At 38.8% G+C, this 21,277-nt stretch overlaps 2 protein-coding genes across 3 annotated transcripts in view; one reads left to right on the forward strand and one right to left on the reverse strand.

Annotated features, from left to right (window-relative positions):
- The first annotated feature begins 228 nt into the window (after positions 1–228).
- On the forward strand, positions 229–20,908 carry NOS2 (nitric oxide synthase 2). Of its 2 annotated transcripts, XM_042830439.1 has the most exons (28): positions 229–317; positions 1,678–1,853; positions 2,201–2,279; positions 2,826–2,948; positions 3,037–3,185; positions 5,239–5,401; positions 5,783–5,874; positions 6,281–6,422; positions 6,746–6,885; positions 7,486–7,660; positions 8,039–8,140; positions 8,770–8,964; positions 9,342–9,424; positions 9,740–9,884; positions 10,136–10,240; positions 10,701–10,750; positions 10,845–11,019; positions 11,518–11,650; positions 12,065–12,143; positions 13,027–13,205; positions 13,841–14,004; positions 14,818–15,028; positions 15,362–15,449; positions 16,054–16,175; positions 16,799–16,947; positions 17,615–17,809; positions 18,363–18,469; positions 19,938–20,908. In XM_042830439.1, exons 2-27 carry the CDS (start codon positions 1,747–1,749, stop codon positions 18,426–18,428), a joined length of 3,411 nt encoding a protein of 1,136 aa, XP_042686373.1. In that variant the 5' UTR covers positions 229–317; positions 1,678–1,746; the 3' UTR covers positions 18,429–18,469; positions 19,938–20,908. The 2 variants fall into 2 exon arrangements, with proteins under 2 accessions (XP_042686373.1, XP_042686372.1); XM_042830438.1 differs by lacking the exon at positions 19,938–20,908 and having other exon boundaries at positions 18,363–19,208.
- KSR1 (kinase suppressor of ras 1) overlaps positions 11,685–21,277 on the reverse strand; it is a 67,911-nt gene continuing 58,318 nt past the window's right edge. The window contains exon 20 of the mRNA XM_042830443.1: positions 11,685–11,766. Within this exon, the coding sequence (XP_042686377.1) occupies positions 11,745–11,766 (22 nt within the window). The 3' untranslated portion in view covers positions 11,685–11,744. The remainder of the gene's footprint in view (positions 11,767–21,277) is intronic.

Consider the following 21,277-nt stretch of genomic DNA (forward strand, 5'->3'; position numbering starts at 1 on the left):
AATTGCAGCACACTATGTGAGGGAAGGGATACTTGGAAGAATTAGTCACAGCTCTGTCACTGATTATTCAATACGTAATGCAGCAGCAGCACCTCGGCTATGTGCCCTCCCTCCTCAGAGAGTGTGGGAATTTTAGGGATTCCCCCTTTGACCACTGTCTATTTGTAGTCTCAATCTGCTGTTTTGCATGCATAGCTCTAGGGTATATAAAATGCTTTGGCTTCACAGGAGGGATACAGAGCAGGAGAGAGTGAAAGAAACCAACTTGCACAGAGAAGTCCCTCTCCAGGTTTGGAAACATCTCTCACAAAAACACGGTAAGGGCACTGTGTCTCATTGGAATTGTCTCACTGTGTCTCAATGGAATCAGTCTCCTTTTGTTTCCAGGCTATCCTGCTACTCTGAAAACTTCATCCCTCTTCCAGCAGACTTTAAAGGTTTGTGGGTGAAATGGGTAATACCATAAATGTTCTTTGAGCAACTCTGTTGTGAAAGCATAAAATGCAAGCAAGTTATTATACTAATTGCTAATGAATGGAAAATATGTGCATCCTTTTTAATGTCTTTTTTTTCTCTCTTGTTCTCTCTGGTTCATGCTTTTTCTTTCACCCTCTTTACTGTTCTCTTTATTTTTTCTGTTTTTTTTTTTTTCTCTTTTTTCTTTTTTTTCTCATCTTTCTTTTTCTTTGCTTTTCTTCTTCCCTCTTCATTTTTGCATGCTTTAAAATGACACACAGTAATATCATTTGTAATAACACACAGGCACACTGCAGCATTTTTTATTGCAATATAGTGATCTAGATGTGTTCCTAATTTTGTAACTTTTGTAATTTTGTACACAAATGGTTATTGCACCCTGTGTTTTTTTCTTGGGTTAACAGACTAGTTCTAGCACCTTTCAGTTTCTGCACAGACAGTTACATTCTTTTATTTTCCTGCGTGGTTTGACAGCACACAGCATCCTGGCCTAAAATGTGACTTATGAAACACACAAACTCTGTGACTAATTCTGCTTTACCAAGCAATTTTTTGCTTAGCTCCTTTTTTCCTGACACACCTTCACTGGCACAAAAATCTCCTTTTGGCAGAAAATCTATGTTATAGTAAATAAAAATAAGCTGCTTACAGTCTTATATAAATGCTAGATTTTACATTCAAACAGTGCCATGTATATGTATCTCACAACATACAGAATTCAGCATCTTAGAATTCCATTTGGTTCAGACAACTGAATATATTGCAAAATGCTTTGATTTAATTTAAAAACTTTTTTTTTCTGATGATAATCACTATATGAATAACAGCAAAATTTTACATCCTTTTTTTCTTGCATAGATGCAGTGATATGAATTAGTACAACGTTTAATGACACATTACAAACTTTTGAAAAACAAAGAGCATTTCAAGGTGTGTCTTTCAGAGAATTTAAGCATGGATGTGTTGGCTGTTTTATGCTATCATTTACCTAATAATAGAGTAAAACATGGCTGTGGCATTACTAAAAATAACGGTTCTCCTTGTCACTGTGTCATTACTATAAGTATCAAGTAAGTTTTCCTTTTTAAATGCTGAAAGTTAATTAGATCAAATTCGCTAATCTGCAGAGTTTCTGCATCCTCTTAAAGGGAGTTACCTTCTTAGTCAAAAACTGACCTTGTGGTTTTATTCTCTCCTCAGAAGCGTTCCCACATCGCACAAAACAAGATTTCAGCGCTGTGAAGTAAAAGCATAAATAAAGTGTACAAAATGCTGTGCCCATGGCAGTTTGCATTCAAACCTCGTGTTGTTAAGAATCAGTCCTCTGAAGAGAAGGATATCAATAATAACGTGGAGAAAGATACAAAGTTCCATGGGTAAGATCTTTGTCACAGTTCTGTGGTTTTGCTTTTGTTTGAAAAGGAAAGATACTGTTGTGTGCTTCCACTGCAGTAACTTTAACAAAGGAGCAGTTATCCCTGGGGGCATTGGGTGGTGTTGATTTAGTAAGGTGGTATTGGTTTACTGAGGTACATTTAAGCTTTTGTATACCTCATTGAGGAAATAAAGCATTGTAATTAACTGTCATGGTTCTAAAGTTATCTGGTATGCCCTAATGGTTACATGTATGCTGGGACTGTGGAGGCGTTTGTGTGCTATAAAAACTTAAAAGTAAAAACTAAGCATATTGCTTTCTATTGTATTGTCTTTTTGTCTTTTAAAGCTTTGTGAAAGATGATGCCAAATTACACAGTATAAGCAAGAAGCAGATAGAGATGTCACCTATAATCACTTCAGCAGAGGTCAGTGATGGAGCGGGGTCTGTTTCTAGTTTCACTGATACTGACAGTTCACACAGATTGTGCTTGCTGCTCAGAACTTTCAGAGTTCTCATGCAAGGAGTAACTGTGGTGACATGAGGTTAGGGATGATGTGAGATCTTTGGATGAAAACTCTTTTCTTAATGAAAAGGTGCTTTGCTAAGTCAGTAGGACTGGAGTGCCAAATTCCTTTACTCCTTTGAAACCCAAGCTTTGTCCTTTCTCTAATTTTGTCTGATTTGCTTTTTTTTTTTTTTTTTCCAAAACTATGACTTTAAAATTACAAAGCTGTTTGTGGTGGCAAATACTGTTTGGTTAGTACAAAAACACTTTTGGCTGTTTCATATCAAGCCGTAGATCAGGTCAATAGTTTAATACTCAAATTAATAAATAGTCCTGTTGGAGAAGATCACGTCAGTCTTTGCCTTTAAGTTGTAGTATTCAATAGTAACATATAAATAAAATTGAAGCATTATGATATTTAATAGGTGTGAAGATAGTGTGTATTTTTATCTTTTCTATGGCCAGAAACCCCCACAGAATGGTATCAAAGCTTCAAACCAAATACCAACATGTCCTAGACGTGTAAAAGTAAGGAACTTGGAAAACGGATCCAGCCTTCTTGACACATTACACCTGACAGCAAAGGAGGTAAGACAGAAACCTAAGCAGTAATTTTTCTGAACTTTCTGAAGATCTGTAGTGTGACATTGCTTTGTAAAATGTTATTATTTTTCAGGTTATCAATTGTCGGACCAAAGCTTGCCAAGGAGCACTCATGACCCCAAAGAGCCTGGTGAGAGGCACTAGAGATGGGCCAGTTCCTCCAGCAGAGCTTCTACCTCAGGCAATAGACTTTGTCAAGCAGTACTACAGTTCATTTAAAGAGTAAGCTAACTGTATCTTCATTTGTGGAATAAAAATCCTCTGCCTTCCTGCCTGTGTGTGGGACTGGGCTGCTTAATTTCTTCAGAGGTATTGGCAGTTATATAGCATGCTTCCAAAAAAGAGGTGGTTATTAAAAATGTGAACAGAATCATTACTGCACTTCATATTATGCTTCTGCAATCCTAGGTCTTGAGATTACTACCATGGACTCTTTCAGTGCATTTCTCAGCCCCGTCCCTTCAGAGTGTGTTGCATTATAGTATACTAGAATAAGCAGGTTCTTCAGGGCTCTTCCAGAACGTGACTTTCTGTTTTCTTAACATTGGATGTTAATGGGATTGTCCCCTTCTCAGATTAGTCTTAGACATGTGGGTAATGCTTGCAGTTTGTGCTGTTCCAAGCATCTTTTCTCTGTTCTTTTATTGTATGTTTTCAAGGCTTTGGCCAAAGTATGGAAGGACGGGTGATGCCACAGAGCTTCTCAACCTTGCTCTGTGTTATCATCAACATAAGATTACTGAGCATGCTGAGAGCAATGCTTTAGCTTCAGGATTGTGTGTTTTTACAAAAATAGAGATGGTGCAGAGAGATCTTGTTGCAGGAAAAGCTGGAAGAGCTGCCTGAGGTCCAAGAATTTGCAGTGACAGTTTTCAAGTGACAAGCTTTCAGTGACAATTCACCATTTGCATATTTCACTATAAAATATTATTGGGATTTCAAAGGGACTCAGCCACATAATGCCTTCTTCTTTAGAGACTTTGAACTCTTCTACAAAGCTTTATTCCAACAGAATCTCTCAGAAAATTCCTGTTTTACATACAGACTATGGTTACTTGCCAGAGTATTACATTTGCACGTCTCTGTGCCTGTGGTATTTGATCACATTGATTTGCACCGTCTTATGTGCTTGCCCTTGATCTTTCATCTTGCTGAAAATGTGAAAACTCTCAGACAGTGCAGGCTATTTTCATTCTGTCTGTAGCCCAACAAAACAATTTTTGTCTGTGCTGTGATAAATATTTGCTAATGTTTTGACTTCATTTTCTATTATCAAACTAAAAAAAAAATTAGAGTTGGTTTCCTTAACAAAATAATTGCTCAGCACTTCCTTTTTTTTTTTTTTTGTGTCAGAGCTTTACTTTGCTCAGAAGACTTCTGGCCCTGTGAAAGTAATTGAACTTTGAGGGAACAGTCAGTTATTCCCATGTCGGGCTGAAGCTGGTCTATTTTCTAAGTTCTGTGTGATTGTGTTTGACATTTTTACCAAACTAGTTTGGAAAATCCAATTTAAACTGAAAATTTACACAGAAAAACTTGTCATCAATGGATATTTGCATTGGGTGGTGAAAGGGCAGTGTTACTAGTTCAGTTTCTATTATGGTAGTTCGTTCATGAGGCTAGTAAGCTGTCATTTGTACTCAGTAAGGCCAATTCCTAAATTCAGAAGCCACAAAAAAGTCACTTGATCAGACCTCAGTTAGAATCCTGTGTATTTAACTCATCCCTTTACCAGGAACATCCACTGCTTTGGATAAAAAATTTCAGATCCTCTGCTATTGCAATAGATAATAGTTGTAGTTTGGGGACAGAAGTGTAGTGCAATAGAGAGGATTTGGGAGCAGATGATGGGGACTTCATGCCTGTTCATGCCTGGAACATGGTGGGATTGCTCATCTTTTGAGGTAATGAATGCTTTCATAAATGAGAAAATACGTTGACCCATTTCACACCCAGATAGTGAGGATACTTGAGAAGGATGGATTTCTCAGTGTATATCAAACTTGCACTATCTGAAGCAGTATAGATACCAACCCCCTCCTTGGAAATGGGCTCTACCTGCATACTAGTACATAAAATCACCAATGCAGATGAAGGTCTCTTGCAAAAAGATGCTTTGCCACTGCAAAAAACATCCGAAACATCCAAAACTTGATGTTTTTTGCAGTGTCTGAGCTCTTCTTGACCCAGAACAAAAGAGGCATCTGCAATTTACATCAGTTGTAAGTAAAGAAATTTTCATTGTTTCTTTTCATGGCTGTTTCCTCTTTCACAGGTTAAAAATAGAAGAGCACCTGGCCCGACTAGAAACAGTGACCAAAGAGATAGAAACAACAGGAACCTACCATCTGACAAAGGATGAACTGATCTTTGCTGCCAAACAGGCCTGGAGGAATGCTCCAAGGTGTATTGGGAGGATTCAGTGGTCCAATCTACAGGTAGCTTATGACTCTAACAATTATGGCTGAATAGCTGTCTGCTGCACATTGGTGAAATGTGCCGATTGCCTCAATTGAGGACTGTCTTTCCTGTCCATATCATAAAATCAATATTTTCTTGTACTTCTCTGCTCCGTAGTAGAAGGAAAACTTATATAGGATTGGTTACAGTTAAGAACCAATCAAGTTATGGAAGGAGGTCCATCTCTTGGGCTTGGAGAGTTGTTACATGTGAAAATAAAAGAAAGGTAAAAATAAACCTTTCCTAGAAGTGAATTGAGAAATACTGATTTCCTATCCTTAGCTGTGTTAGAAAAATAACATGCTTGTATTATTCTTTCAAATTAATTTTTTCTTTACCTTTCTGGGGGAAACATACAGGTATTTGATGCACGTGATTGTAAAACAGCCAAGGAAATGTTTGAATATATCTGTCGCCATATTCAGTTTGCCACAAACAATGGAAATATCAGGTAGATCTCTTTTATTTCATTTGAATTTTAAATAACAAAAATTCCATCTAGGTCTGGTTTCAGAACTCCGCAATAGACCTGATGTGATCTATCTAAATATTTTGACAACTTGTCTGTGCTCTTAATTCTTCTGATACTTACGTGTTCCTCTCACATGTACCATCAACCATTTTGAAAGTTTTTAACATTTGTGGCTAATGTTGCAAAAATCCTTCACAATTCCTGGGGAAATAAATGATTTGAAGATTCAGGGAGATGAGTGGAAAGAATGAACGATTTTATTCTTAATGATGTTTATTTTAGAAATATAAAATAATTGCTGCCAGTAACAATTTGTATCTTAATAATCAGAATGTGTTTGATGTGCTGCTGTGATGTAATGGGGTTGGATCATTTCTCTGAGCAGATCAGCCATCACTATCTTCCCTCAGAGGACTGATGGGAAACATGATTTCCGTGTTTGGAACAGCCAGTTCATCCGATACGCTGGATATCAGATGCCAGATGGGTCTGTCATAGGAGACCCTGCAAATGTGGAGTTCACAAAGGTATAGTTCCAAATACAGAATTGTAACTGTTTTCCATCTTGATTAACTCACCCGTGTTTCATTTATTTTTCTTGTTTGTTTTTTCTAATGCAGTCTGGGAGGGAGCTATGTATTTCCTGCCCCACAGATTCTAGGTGCAGGCTGAAGCAACAGTTTGTTACTGTGCAGTGAAATACTCCCCTCCATCTCAGAACAGAGCTAAAACTCCTCTTAAATCTTGGTCTTGTTTGAGTGGGAAGACAACCTTTAGCACTGAGAATTTACCTCAGAGGGTTAACAGGAGGGAGGACTTCAAAAAAGAAATTCACTTTCTTTACTTACAGTTGTGCATTGAGCTTGGGTGGAAGCCGAAGTATGGCCGCTTTGATGTAGTTCCACTCGTTCTCCAAGCAAACGGCCAAGATCCAGAAATATTTGAATACCCGCCAGAGATTATCCTTGAAGTGCCAATGGAGCATCCAAAGTAAGCACACCAGGTGTAGCTAATCGCATTTTTGCCTCTGCCTCACCCTGGCAGGTGCTTATCCTGTGCTTGTGGCAGTCATTTTCTGAGTTCTTTGTTAGGATGAAATTAGAGTAAATTGTCCTGAAAGACAAAATGCCTGTTAGAACAGTAAAATGAGATTTAAATTAACAAAGTCTGTGGTAGTTCTGTTGGATTTTTTTTAATATTCTGCATTTCAATCAGATTCAGAATTAAAAAACAAACAAAAAACAAAAGACACAAAAACAACACAGCTTCTAATGCCAGTGGAATACATGTAAAATATGGTTGCACTTGCAACAAAATGCTTATTGCCCTTTTTTTTTCTCTTTATTTCTTGCTTCGTCTTTGCTTTGGAAGCAGGCTGCAGATTGCAGAACTCTGTCATACTGTTCCTCAGTTTCCTTAGCAGGCCATTCCCAGTTACCACGTTGTATGTGAAAACTTTGCTACAAGCTTTCGCAGATTGCTTCATGGGTTGGTCTCCCTAGAGACAGTGATCTTTCACTTCCTGGGCTTTTCTGGTTGTTGCCTAAGGGAGGAATACATAAAGTAACAGATAAAGTGTTTATTTAACAGATATGAATGGTTTAAGGAGTTGGATCTGAAGTGGTATGCTCTGCCTGCGGTTGCCAACATGCTCCTTGAGGTGGGAGGCCTGGAATTCACTGCATGTCCTTTCAACGGCTGGTACATGGGAACAGAGATTGGAGTGCGAGACTTCTGTGATGTACAGCGGTACAACATCCTGAAGGTAATCTCCTGAAGTGGGGAGAGAATGGATTTGTTATTAGTTCCAGTCTGCTGCTGACAAGGCAATGGAGTCCTGGATGTTAGTTGCATGTCTTGGGCTCCTTCCCTCTGCAAATTAATAATAATGACTTAGAACCAGATGCTGTCATTCCCTAATCGTTTGGTCCAGCAGAGCCCCTCTTCCTTCTCCAAACCAGAATAGAGGTCACATGATACCTCTGATACCAAGTCTGTGTGGCTCTCACTTTCTCCAGCATAAGGTTGACCTTTCTCGAATATTTTTATCTGCACGTTAATGTGAAGAGGTGGAGAAATCAGGACGTGTATATAGAGCATAGTAAATTTGCTTTTCCCTTTTCTCTCTCTTTTCCAATTATAGGAGGTTGGAAGAAGAATGGGACTGGAAACCAACAAACTTGCATCACTGTGGAAGGACCGAGCTGTTGTAGAGATAAATGTGGCTGTGCTTCATAGCTTCCAGGTAAGTCAGTGAGTCTGGTATCTGGAAACACTTTGAATACTCTGTTTTTTCATTTCACTTACAACAACAGCTTTATACAAAGATAGTGCCAGTGCCAACACTCAATGTACAGGAGGTTACCAATATAATTCCAATGTACTTATTATCTGTCTGTGTCTGGGAAAGCAGGGGAATGTAAATGCCCTGTTGTTGCCAGAAAAAAAACTCGGATAGAGGGGAAAGGGAGAAAAAAACAAAAAGGAAGCTAAAGGCAAGATTGTTCATCTTATTAGCCCAGATGTCTAAGTGTCAAAATCTACATAAAGCCATGGAATTCATGTATTTCATTCACAATTACAGTCTTTTTAAGGTATCATGACATTATGAAAGATGGGTAAAAATGAAACATAGCCTTTTCAGCATGCATTCTCAATGCTGGAAAGGTAAAATGCTGATGTTAAAAATAAATAAAAAAGGACTTAATAAAATTCTTAGTCAGAGGTCCACCCGTATCTTCATTTTATAGTTGTTAGTAATAAATATTTCCCAACACTGTATAAATTCCTTGGAATATTAAGCAAGCAAAAGGATTACTTTAACTATGGAATGGACTTTTTAAATATATATTTCTCTTTTTGCAATTATTCTAGCAACAAAATGTTACTATCATGGATCATCACTCAGCTGCTGAGTCCTTCATGAAATACATGCAGAATGAGTACCGTGTGCGGGGAGGCTGCCCAGCTGACTGGGTGTGGATTGTGCCTCCTATGTCAGGGAGCATAACTCCTGTGTTCCACCAGGAGATGTTGAACTACGTCCTCACTCCCTTCTTTTACTACCAGGTACACGTCAAAAAAAATAAAGATTCTAGCACACAACTTCAGCAGTGCGGATGATAATGTGAGATACAGAAGAGTCTGAATGAAAAGCTCCTATTACTCACACTGCTCTTAGTCTTGGTGCATACAAATCAAAGTTTGCTGGATAAATTCATAAAAGAACAAGCAATTTCTCTTTTACTGCGTGAGACAATTTTAGTTCTGTTGAATTCCTAGGCTATAAATATAATGCTATTTAGTGCTGTAGAGATGGTCAGTGTTTGTACAGGCAGCAAATCATAGATGTAGATCTGTCAAATCTGTCCCTTTCACCTGTGCACAAATTGTGTATTTGTTGTTTCGCATTTCTTATCTGAAACACAGTTTTTTTTTAATTGAAGGTGGATGCATGGAAAACACACATCTGGCATGATGAGACCCGTCGGCCAAAGAAAAGAGAAATAAAGTTGAGCATTTTGGCCAAGTAAGTTGCTCAAATAAACGTCATGATTTTGTTGAAATATTCTATTTTTCTGGTGCTTCCCTTACACATTTTTTGATAATTATTACAGTAGGGATGACTTGGTTTGTTTGAATTATAGACTTGCATGTATATGCTTAGGTAATGCTCAAATCTAATGTTCGTATTCGGGGCTTTCTGTATTGCATTGCTTCTTAGCAATCTTCCAAGGAATACCCATGCTCAAAAGGAGCCTTATCTAGGAAACTGCTTGTGCACCAGCCTGAGTTTCTACACAGCTATGTTCAAAGCGATACATGATGTGCTTTCTTTCCTCAGGGCTGTACTCTTTGCGTCACTGCTCCTGCGAAAAACAATGGCAGCCAGGTCCAAGGTGACTGTGATCTATGCAACAGAGACTGGGAAATCAGAAACATTAGCCAGCAGTCTGTGCAGTTTGTTCAGCTGTGCCTTCAACACTAAGGTGAGGAAATACAGGTCACTTAAACTAAACGGAAGATGAGGTTTGCCTAGATATATCAGCTTCTGTGAGATTTTTCATTCTCTAAGCCTGCGTTTTGTATGTCTGCTAAATGTAAGTTAGATCTTAGATTCTGACTTCTTTCATATAGAATAATGCCTTGTAAATTTGGTCAACAGTCATCTGACAACAGAGAGATCTAACACAAGTTCTTATGTCACCTAGCAGTTTCTCATGAGCTTTATATCTTCCAGATTCTGTGCATGGATGAGTACAACATCAGTGACTTGGAAAAAGAAACTCTTCTTTTAGTGGTTACCAGCACTTTTGGAAATGGAGATTCTCCAAATAATGGAAAGGTACTGCTTGCCTCAGAAGCACATGGCAACTCAGCTCAGAGAATGCTGAGATGAGCACCTCAGAGTTCTTTCTGAACCAGTCATGGACCTGAGGGAACAGCATGAAGCTGCTTCAAGGGAAATTAAGACTGAGAAATAGGAGAGGGTTTTTTACCATGAGTATAATTGGGCACTGGGACAGGCTACTTAGGGAAGTGGCCATGGCACCAAGAAGCTGCAGTTCAAGATGTGTTTAGGCAACACTCTCAGATGTATGGTTTAATTTTTAAGTAAACTTTTGTAGAGCCAGGAATTGGATTTGATTATTCTTTTTGGGTCCCTTTCATCTCAGGGTATTCTGTATTTCAAAGTCAGTCTTTCATTTCTATGTATGAAAGTAAGGTGTAGATCAGAGTCTCACTTCTCTTTTAAATGAAAGAGTATTTTTCTAACATTAAATGTTTTATGAATTTTTATGCAGGCATTAAAGAACTCCTTGCTCACCATGAAATTGCTGAGAAAAAAAATTAGGTAAAAATAATTTGTTATTTTGTTTACTTAAGATGAATTCTTTTGTTTTTCATTCACCATAACATAGTGATCTTATTTGCATCTCCTTCTGCAGATACGCTGTGTTTGGCTTGGGGTCCACCATGTATCCTGAGTTCTGTGCCTTTGCTCATGCCATTGACCACAAACTGTCCCAACTGGGGGCTTTGCAGCTCACTCCAGTGGGTGAAGGAGATGAACTCAATGGTCAAGAAGAAGCCTTTCGCACATGGGCAGTCACTGCGTTCAAGGTGACTACATAAATATCTAGCTTATGTATTAGTTAATTCATTCATTTCAATTATTTTGGTCTTTACTGGCATCCCAGGGAATAATGAAGGAAAGCAGAGATGGGCTTGCTATCTGAATTTTAAACTTCCCTTTCATCTGCTGGTTATCTAAATGGAACGGAAATGAGATCCCTTTTCTGTAATTTGTTAGTACTCACGTAGTTCCCCAAAAACTTTTGGATAATGAGATGCCCAGTAAAGTAAGGGCAGTAGCATCAGACCTCTAAATTTTGCTAAGTAGATCTTTTTTTTTTTTTTTTTTTTAGCAAGATTGATGTAGAAGTGGAAACTTGCTGAAATCCTATAGCATTACTGAATTCAACAAATTCAATAAATAACAACAGTCAGTGAAACTGAAATCTCCCCATAAACATAGCACCAGCAAATGAACAACAAACATATGACAACACTAAGAATATTTATTTTCCATGAATAGTCATAATTACTACTTTTTTCTAGACTGCCTGTGACATTTTTGATATCCGTGGGAAAACCAGTATTCAGTTACCTGAGATGTACACATCAGATGACAGCTGGAATCCTAAGAAACACAGGATAGTACATGACTCTCAAGCCATGGACTTGACTAAAGGTATTTGTTCTGACTTTCTGCTTCCTCTATCAATTTTACTTCATTTACTTTATGTCAGAATTGGAAAGGTTGTCTGATGTTGATAACAGTCATACTATAGCTGGATGGTAGAATTCCTGTAATGAAACAGTGGTCAAAGGAAAAAAGATATCATTTTACAGTGAATAAGTCATTACATCTTCCAGCACAAAAGCATCAGAATACCAGATCTGGTATACATTTTGACAATCCCAGAAGAATTAGAGTTGAGATACTTTTAGTCAGAGAAGCTGTGCATAGAGGACATGTGGCTGATGAGAAGTATATGGTGTTTTAGAGCAGGTGGTTCAGTTCTTTTCTCTGAGTTCGTGGAAGATTTATTAAACAAACCTAGTGACACAATTTTTCATTAGTCATGTCCTCTTTTCTCAACAGCACTGGCAGACATTCATGGAAAGGATGTAATTCCCATGAAGCTGAAATTCAGACAGAATCTTCAGAGTTTCAAATCCAGGTATGAGTCCTCATTTCTTTGAATATTGTACATTATATTAAAATCTTAAACAATTAAAATATTTTGTTATAAGCATCTCTTCCCTGTGTTACTGAGAAATATACTCAAATTTTGTACCATCCTTAGTAGAAATGAATAATGATCACCAGACCACGACAATAGTAAGGGACTTCGCTTCTGTGTAGATAGTAGCTGATTTCCCAGTGAAGTTTCTGGCAGCAGAGGGGACTAAATAACCTGATGAATATGGCCCTCTGATATCCACTAAATGTGAAAGGACAGTGTAAGGTCCCTCTCCTTTGCTTGATCTGCTACGTGCCTGACAAATCTTTACTTCATTTAGGAAAAACCAAATTGCCCCTTAATAGAGGGAAAAAAACAGTTGAGGGTGGAAAGAGATTCAGTACAAGAAGCTGTACTAAAAGCAAGCTGAGATAAGACAACATAAAAATACAAAAGGACAATAAGTGCACGGCATCTGTCTTAGAAATAGCATCCATGAATGCCTCTTCAACATCCTCCAGGAAGTTTCTCTCATCCCTGTTCTAAATGCAGTCATCTTACAGGATGTGCTCTGAGCTGCTGTAATGTGTGAGCTATTCAGTCTTCAGTAGAGCTGCACTTCCTGCCATTGGCTGACTGCAGGCATGCTGGACAGATCAGGCAGCACTTCAGCATCTTATTTGTTTTCATAGAAGTCCTTCACATGTCTATACTGTTTTTGCTTAAGTCTCCATGAATTACTAAGCTGATCTGATGATTTGATAATGAACAGTAAGCCCTTGCCAACTGTCACTTCACATTTATGTCTTTTCTATGTAATTTAAGGGAATTCCTGTCAATGTAATCATGATCTAAATGATCTCTTTTTTTCTATATCTAGTCGTGTTACCATTCTAGTTAAGCTTTCCTGTGAGTCTAATCAGGAAGTGCACTACCTGCCTGGAGAACATATTGGGATTTTCCCAGGCAACCAGCCAGAATTAGTCCACAGCCTCATTGCACGTGTTAAGGATGCCCCTCCAGCTGATCAGACTATCAGACTTGAAACCTGTACTGAAGGTAAGTTGGTTCCCTTCACATTTGATAACAGAGGATATTTGATGGGTTTTCCTAAAATTCATGAGAATTTTAATAGGCTGAATTTGATTATATTATCCTCCTTTTAAGTTTCATTAGGATTTTGCTGATGCTTTTAGGTATTTCTCTAATTCTAGATTCTGTTTTTATGTCCTAAGGCAGTTCATGGTAACTTCACCAGCATTGTCCAATATTTTCGGCTGACACTATTTGTGATTCAGTTCCTAAATTGGTTATTGACTGCAGTGAAATTAGTCTACAGTTTCCTTATCATCGTTACATATCAATGTGTGTATCCTTAACATGGATTTACATGTCATGACCTTTTTTTTTACATCTTAGTAGCTGCAGTCTGTGAAATCACGGGACTCTTAACACACAAAAAGATAATTTCCATCATACTTTTTGCTTAAAACATAGTGCTTTATTACAGAGTGGTTCTCTGCATCAGATTCTCTACTCACAAAAAGCTTGAAAGCTCACATTAACCTGTGGTCCAGATCTGTATGCGACCTAATCAGAAGTCATATTTTAAAAGACACTGAGTTTTGCATAGCACTACAGTTGTTAAATGCCTTGGGAATTGCCACATGATCTTCTACTTCCCTTGTTTCCAGGTGGCTATTGGGCAAGCCAGAAAAAGATTCCAGCTTGCACTCTCTCCCAGGCTTTGACATATTTACTTGATATCACTACTTCACCCTCCCAACAACTTCTAAAAAAACTCTCCCAGCTGGTAAGAGCGGAAGGAGACAAACAGAGACTGGAAGTTTTATGTCATGTAAGTATTAGGCTGAAGTTACACTAAACGTGCTCCATAATGGATCTTTTGGTGCCTTTCAAAAGCAGAAGCTTTAGAAATGCTTGTAGTGATGGTGTTTGATTTCCACTCCTCTGTTACATATGCTGTGAGTGTGTTAAACCAACCATGGTGAGAGAAAGAAGGAGTGATCTTATGGCTTAACCTGTGTGGGAATCAAGAATTTTCTTCAGGTTTGGTATTTCCTGTATGGTTGTGGGTGGGTCATTTTGCCTGCCTGATTCTCTTGCCTGCCCTGGTGGTTTCTGATGAGACACCATTAAAAAATCTCAGAGTTTGCAGAGGGAGAGATTGCAGAGGAGCTGCTAGGTATTTTTATTTTTTCACAGAATTTGATACCAATAAAGTAGAAGCAGTGTCACTTCAAGTAACCAAAGACTCATAGGTGTGGTAACTGCTTTGTTCTGCTGGGATCAGCAAGCACTCAGTAAGGGCTCAACTGGACCTGAGCCTACACAGTTTTCTAGATATCCCATAGCCAGGGGGCTGAAAAGCAGCTTCTACTTTGGTTTCTGTATCCTCTCTGAGAGAACGTATATGTGAGAAAAATTACAGTGGATATTTCTGTTTCCAAAGATCAAACAATGTTTTCAGGAAACCCAAGTATTAGTCTAGGGATGGTTTTGAGAATTCTCTGCTGATTTGCAGTTTATTTCATATTTAATTGAATATAAAATAGGAATCTTATTTTAAAAGTTACTTTTCAAACATCCTTGCTCTCTTGAATTCAGCATGGGGCCTGGTAATATTGTGATAGTGGCTTTTGGCTTTTAGAGCACAGAAGAATACAATAAATGGAAGTTTTACAACAGCCCGAACATCCTGGAGGTCCTGGAAGAGTTTCCTTCTGCTGAAGTCTCAACAGCTTTCTTACTGACTCAGCTGCCACTTCTGAAACCCAGATACTACTCTGTCAGTTCCTCCTGTGACATGACACCCAGAGAGATTCATCTGACAGTTGCTGTGGTAAACTACAGGACAAGAGGTAACGAATTGTGTTTTTTAAATTTCTGTCTCAATTAAATGATATTTAGTCTGTGTTGTGGTTCAGAAAAATCTGTGTATGCTAAATGACATGAAACATATCTGTAACAGAAAGTTTGTGTTGTGATACGTGCAGAATAGTACACAGCAGTACAGATACTCATGCTGTATCAGGATTTGTTAAAATAGTGCATCATTGGTATGTCTTTCTTTTATAAATGATTACTAGATCATTTATATTCTTGTTTATAAGCATAATGTTAAATAGAAACTGTTTTTTAAAAAACAAACAGCTTTTGAATGCTTACAAATAATTTTCCTTTCCTCTGATTAGATGGACAAGGGCCATTGCACCATGGAGTCTGCAGCACGTGGCTGAACAAAATAGCTCTCAATGAAACAGTCCCTTGCTTTGTGCGCAGGTGAGTGTATGCCATAGGAAGAAGCCAAAGAACATCATGGAATAAGAATGGTTAGGCAAATACTTGCTGTATAATTCTGTGAAGCTTCTTTCCCTAGATGCCTCCTGAAGTTAATTCCCATGAAATTTTCAGGAAACTAATGGAAATTTTATTGGATTCTAATGAAGGAAATTGTTCAGTGCTTTTAGAATTCCATTCAGACACGTTTTCTTAGTTACTCCCAAGTGTTACCATATGTCCTGTGGTGCAGATGGGTTGGGGAGAAGGAGGGGGCAAAGGGTAGAGGTGATCGTGTACTGTTTTCTAACATGTATTTCAGCCATACCTTGTGACCTCAGGTGAGGGCTGAAGCCAATTGTATCTACAAAATCACTGATGGTTACTCACCTAAATCACTGGGCACTTATCAATGTTTATTTTGTAAAAAAAAACTAGAGAATCTGATTCTTCAGTCCTTCAAGATACATTTATCCTCTCATACAAAGCATAATAAGAGAAGATTCAAAGCAGCAGAGATGATCACTAAGTATCATTCTGTCAGCTTTCTAGGAATACTTTTATTCTGAGTTTTACTTTACCTAATTAACATATTTTTGCATGTTAGTGCTGATGGATTCCAGCTCCCAAAGGAGCCAGCCAAGCCGTGCATTCTTATTGGCCCAGGAACAGGAATTGCTCCATTCAGAAGTTTCTGGCAGCAGCGTCTCTATGACTTGGAAAAGAAAGGTACTTACAGGGACTGCCACTTGGGGGAGGCCAAAACTCATCCAGCCAGAAGACATCCATAGTCCTCCAAAGAAAATCTGTTCAGGTGGAGGTTTTGTTTGGAGAACTACAGAACTGGTGGGGACACTTCTAAACTTTAGCTAAGTAACTACCAGTGTAGAGATTTGTCATCACAAGGCTGAATCAAACATTAAACGTTAGCCAATAATTCCATCCCACATAAGACCATTCTGGTGGTCTTGAGGTATTTGGTCACCCACAGGGAGTAGCCTGTGTGTATAAGTACTACATGTTCTGCATCTGCTCAGCTCTCACAAAGGGGCCACAGTGCAGAGAGGAAATGCTGTGGCCTGTCTCTATCATCCTGCTTGGGAAATGTGCTTCAATAGGTGATTCCACATAGTACTTTGAAGTATCAGGCAGATTCAGTCCTAATGCAGACTTAAAATCAGGAGCTGTCACTCATGCACACATACTCCTCAGAGTTTTAGCAAGAAAGACTAATTAGAAACAGTGGTTACATTGCCCAACTAAGTTGATGTGGCAGGGTTTTCTCTGGGGACGGTGGTATGAGATAATGGGCCTTACTAGGCAATCCAAAATAACTCTGGTATTGGTTTCAGGGATCAAAGCTGGTGACATGATATTACTGTTTGGCTGCCGGCAGCCAGATATGGATCATATCTACAAAGAAGAAGTTGAAGAAATGAAGAGGAAAGGAGTTCTGAAAGAAGTTTTTACAGCTTACTCCAGGCAACCTGGTCAACCTAAAGTAAGGCTGGTTCTTTTGTTCTTTAAGAGCTGGCCCCTTTAGGAAGAGTCCCTCAAGTTAATGTTTGGGCTCTCTTTAACAATTTTATTGAAAAACAGAACAAAGCAAAACAAAACTGTTAGTGTCAGTGCATTGTGAACAAGTGACAAAAGGCCCCATTCCTCCAAAGCAAAGGAGCCTCTCACTGTTCACTTCTGAATGAGTAGCATATATGTACATATGTATTTTAAATCCTCACTGCTTATTGATAGGTGTAGTAGACATACAATTAAACCTTTGAGTGCAAAATGTCCTTTGAAATTAGAAGCTGGAGCACTTTTGCAGGATATGATTAGCCTGTGAGTTGGAAATGAGTTGGCTCCATCATTTGTCACCATTTCAGTACCCTTTTTAGCTGTCTTGCCTCTCCAGCAAGTCAGGAATCTTTGGCAGTGGTAATTGGCTCTAAATAAAAGTCTCTTAACGTACTCTGATTTAATCAAGGACAAGTCCAGCCTTCCAATCTGGGGATTGTGGAGAGAGCATTTAAGATATTTTTCCTCTCCTTTGCTGTTCTGCAGCATATGGAATAGTTAGGATGTATCGAATCTTCCTGTGTAGGCCCACTCTAAATTTAGAAAGTATTATTAAAGAGAACTTTTCTAATGATATTTTTTCTGTTTCTAAGGTCTATGTTCAAGATATTCTTCAAAATGAGTTGGAAACCAAAGTATGTAATATCTTGCATAAAGAGGAAGGGCATCTGTATGTCTGTGGAGATGTACGCATGGCCAGAGATGTTGCTCAGACTTTGAAGAAGATGCTTGTAAAAAATCTGGACCACACAGAGAAGCAGGCAGAAGAGTATTTCTTCCAGCTAAAGGTATTCTGTGATGTAGAAGGCATTCTTTCCATTCAGACAGTGCTCCAACACAGGTTTCAGAGTCACACTCCAGATCTTGCAGGCAATTAGTTTCTTTTCAGCAGCATGCTAAAGAAAAGTGCTTAAGTGCTAAGCTGATCAGCTTATTCTGCTCACCACTGTCTAAAATGCATGGATGCTGTTTGGTTAGGTTGTATGAATGTCATGTCATGCTCCTCTCTTACATACTACATTTTGCCCAGCATCCCTCTTTTGATCCTGGCGATTAGCTTTGCGATGTCTGCAGAGCATCAAAAGTTTGACACTTTTTTGTACCAAAATAGGAATGTGACTTTCAGAAAGTAATGGGGCAGTCACTGAAAGCACAGTGTCTGAGTATGGCTGGCTTTGTGGGACTGTTCTGTCAGCAGAACTTGTCTGGAGATTGTGTGTCTGCAATTTGGTTCCTTTATTGGCAGCAAGAAAGTCCACCATCACAGAATTAGTCATATGAATGCAACTTAAATGTCACAAAAAGATTCATCTCTTGGTTTATGTTTGTTTTCTTCATCAGAGCCAAAAGCGATACCATGAAGATATATTTGGGGCTGTGTTCCCACATGAAGTCAAAAGAACATAAGAGATTTGCAACCCATCAGTCCAGGCACGGACCGACAGTCTGTACGTGATATTTGCACATTTGTTGTTGTTTTCAAAAATCTAGGGATCAAATCCTCTTCTTTATTCCAGCTAAATGCTGCACATCTGATGGTAGGATTTGACTTCTAAGCTTTAGCCTTAAGTAAGAAAAATATAAAATTTATCTTTTGTTGTTCTCAGACTTCTTTTAATAGATTAATATTGAAGATGCCAATTATTTTTTTAATTCTATCTAGGTTAGTATAGGTCTGTCATCTTTTGCAAATACAAAACATATAAAAGCTGGTCACCAGGAAAATTTAGAGGTTTTTTTGCTATTAGTGACATTTTTTAGTTTTTTGCTATTGCAGGAAGTGATTTTTTTGTTGTTGTTGTTGTTTTTTTTTTTAATGGACTATTTATCTGTTTGAATTTATTTATATTATTGTTTTACTGTGCATATTATCTTCAAAGTTGTTGCACTTGGAAATGTCCAGAGATTTGTTGTATCTGAAGGAACTCTTGCAAATGTGATAAAATACAACAGCTTATGAGTGGAAATACCTGCTGCCTACACTTACACTTCAAATGCATACATGTGAGGAGGTAGCAGTTTGATTTCTGCTCCCTGTAGTTCAGGTACACCAACCTGAATTTTTGTTGTTACAGAGCCTATAGTAATGAGGTTCAGAAAATTCAAAGCACTTTGTCCATCTGATTTTTATGCTCTGACTTTACTTGATTTGTTTGTAATAAAAGATACCTTTATTATTAAGACAAACAGATTGGTGTAGTTTAAATGTACTTCTGTGTCCTATTATCTTCAGCCTAAAAAAGTGCAGGTTGGTAGGTAGATGTAGGGGGAGTGCTAGAACACAGCCTGAGCTGATGATTGAGGACCTGGTGAAGGGGGGGCAGGGATGGTGGCCAGGAAGCGCAGGTGCAAGCAATTTTCTGAGCTTCCCACCTGACCAGCAGGGGTCTGCCTCCCCTTGGGTTCATTTAGAGCAAGCCTTCGATGGCAGAATGCTTCCTGGGTGGAGGCTGCTTCTTGAGGAGGTGTGTTTAATAGCCAGAAGACCCTCTTAACCAGTTGGGTGAGTCAACTTCCATCTGCGTGTGATTATTGCTATTTCTAATGATGCTTTGCTTGGTGTCACAAAGAACTCATCAGAAGCAGTTTCTCTGCTTCCAAGGGCTGATGTGAGGTGTTCTCCAGCCCGCACTCTCTCCTTAAGCAAAGAGCCCATCTCTGTGAGTTACACAGCCTGCCTAAGATGAGTTATACGGTCTTGTTACTTCTGGAGAGGTGTGAATCTTGCCTTCTGGATTGTGAACTAAAGAATGCAAAACAGCAATTGGAGCAATGTATATTGCCCTAGTTATGTTTTGAGTTTGGTTCCTGTCCCTTGCAGTTCTGTTATGACTTCTTTTCCTAAAATCAGCAGGAATTTATGATGGCATTAAAAAGCTAAAGGTGAGATTTTTTTCTGTCATCCTTTGTCTCCAGGAGCTGGAATCCAGTGAAGGATTTGACACTCAAAAGTCAACAGTGTCACGTATGTGCAGTGTGTTCCACGTGTTCTTCAGGACAGCTTTAAACATAAGATGAGAAACGCAGCGTAGTTGAAAGGCTGTGGGCAGTGATGATGGAGAACAGGAAGTGTGGGACAGCAGAGACAGAGAGAGGACAGAGGAGGTTCATAGCAAGTATGTGGATGTTATTTCATGCCTTAACACATTCTTTGCTTCTGAAGTTTTGAGGTGAGGTGCAGAACGAGGTAACTTCCATCTCCATTTAGAAAGCTCTCAATAAGCCCAGGACTCTCTGAGCTCTGGGCTTCAAATAAGTCCAACATAGGCAACAGAAGTAAGTTCTATATTTTAAAGTGTTAGTGTGTGCCTTGTGCTTTCAGGAGGAGTATTGCAGCACAATGCATTTGCCATGTGTTTAACAAAATAGATGTATTTTCTTGCCAAGAGTACTGGTGAAGTGGTCCCCTCTGGCTTTAGGGTTTAAAATGCAATTGAGTGTTACATCACCGCTGTCTGGAGCTCTGAATGGTCTCTGTGCTTGAGTTTTTCTTCACTGAGATGGGAATACTTGTTGACTGAGGAAAGGAGGGAGGGAAGCTTCTGTTGCTTTTCAGGGAAAAGATTCTTGGACTATTCACTGGTGAAAGACAAATGCTTTAAAAACAAAAAGAACTTCAAAATCTTGACTAAGATGTAAACAAATATAACAAAAATGCACAAGTCATATACTGTGTTGCACAAATCCCGGGTTAGGATGTGCTCTGAGGCTTTCAGCAGGAGGCAGGTGATGATGCAAATGCCTCTGGGCTGGGTTTGCTGCTCTTCTTTGGGAAAAGGCATTGCCTTGGGTTGGTGGGAGCTGTGCTGCAGGGCTGGGATGTAATAATATAGCCAGTCCACAGTGAGCTTCCCTTTGCAGCTGGTGGGATGTAACCTTCATGCTTGAGGTTTAGGGTTTTGTTTTGGTTTGGTTTTTTTTTTTTGTATTTTAATACATGACCTCATCCTTCAAATTTAATTGATAATTACATTCATTATTTCTTTTTCTTTATGAAAAGCAACAAGGCTCAACTTATCTGAAGGCTTTTACTGTTTGTGTATGAAAGATCTAGATAAGATGGATGAAATGTAAAGCTGTGCTTTAAAGTGCACTGTCCTTTTCTCTGCAGGGCAGTACAAGGCTGTTGTTATTTTTGGAGTAAAGCTGTTTGGCAGCAGCACAGTGACCCTGGGGTTAACGGATTAATTAACACACAGCTGAGTAACGCTGGCTGGAGCTGGGGCACACGAAGGGGAAGGACAGCAGGCTCTGGG

The sequence above is a fragment of the Centrocercus urophasianus genome, unplaced genomic scaffold (genome assembly GCF_019232065.1).
Source record: "Centrocercus urophasianus isolate 14NV4802_14NV808 unplaced genomic scaffold, USGS_Curo_1.0 seq_33, whole genome shotgun sequence".
NCBI classification, from domain to species: Eukaryota; Metazoa; Chordata; class Aves; order Galliformes; family Phasianidae; genus Centrocercus; species Centrocercus urophasianus.

Bases quoted from the DNA above. Each gene is read 5' to 3' on its own strand.
- NOS2 (XM_042830439.1), top strand. From the start codon at position 1,747: ATGCTGTGCCCATGGCAGTTTGCATTCAAACCTCGTGTTGTTAAGAAT. The intron at 2,280-2,825 runs GTCAGTGATGGA...TTCTATGGCCAG, and splicing joins CTATAATCACTTCAGCAGAG to AAACCCCCACAGAATGGTAT. The intron at 11,020-11,517 runs GTGACTACATAA...ACTTTTTTCTAG, and splicing joins GGGCAGTCACTGCGTTCAAG to ACTGCCTGTGACATTTTTGA.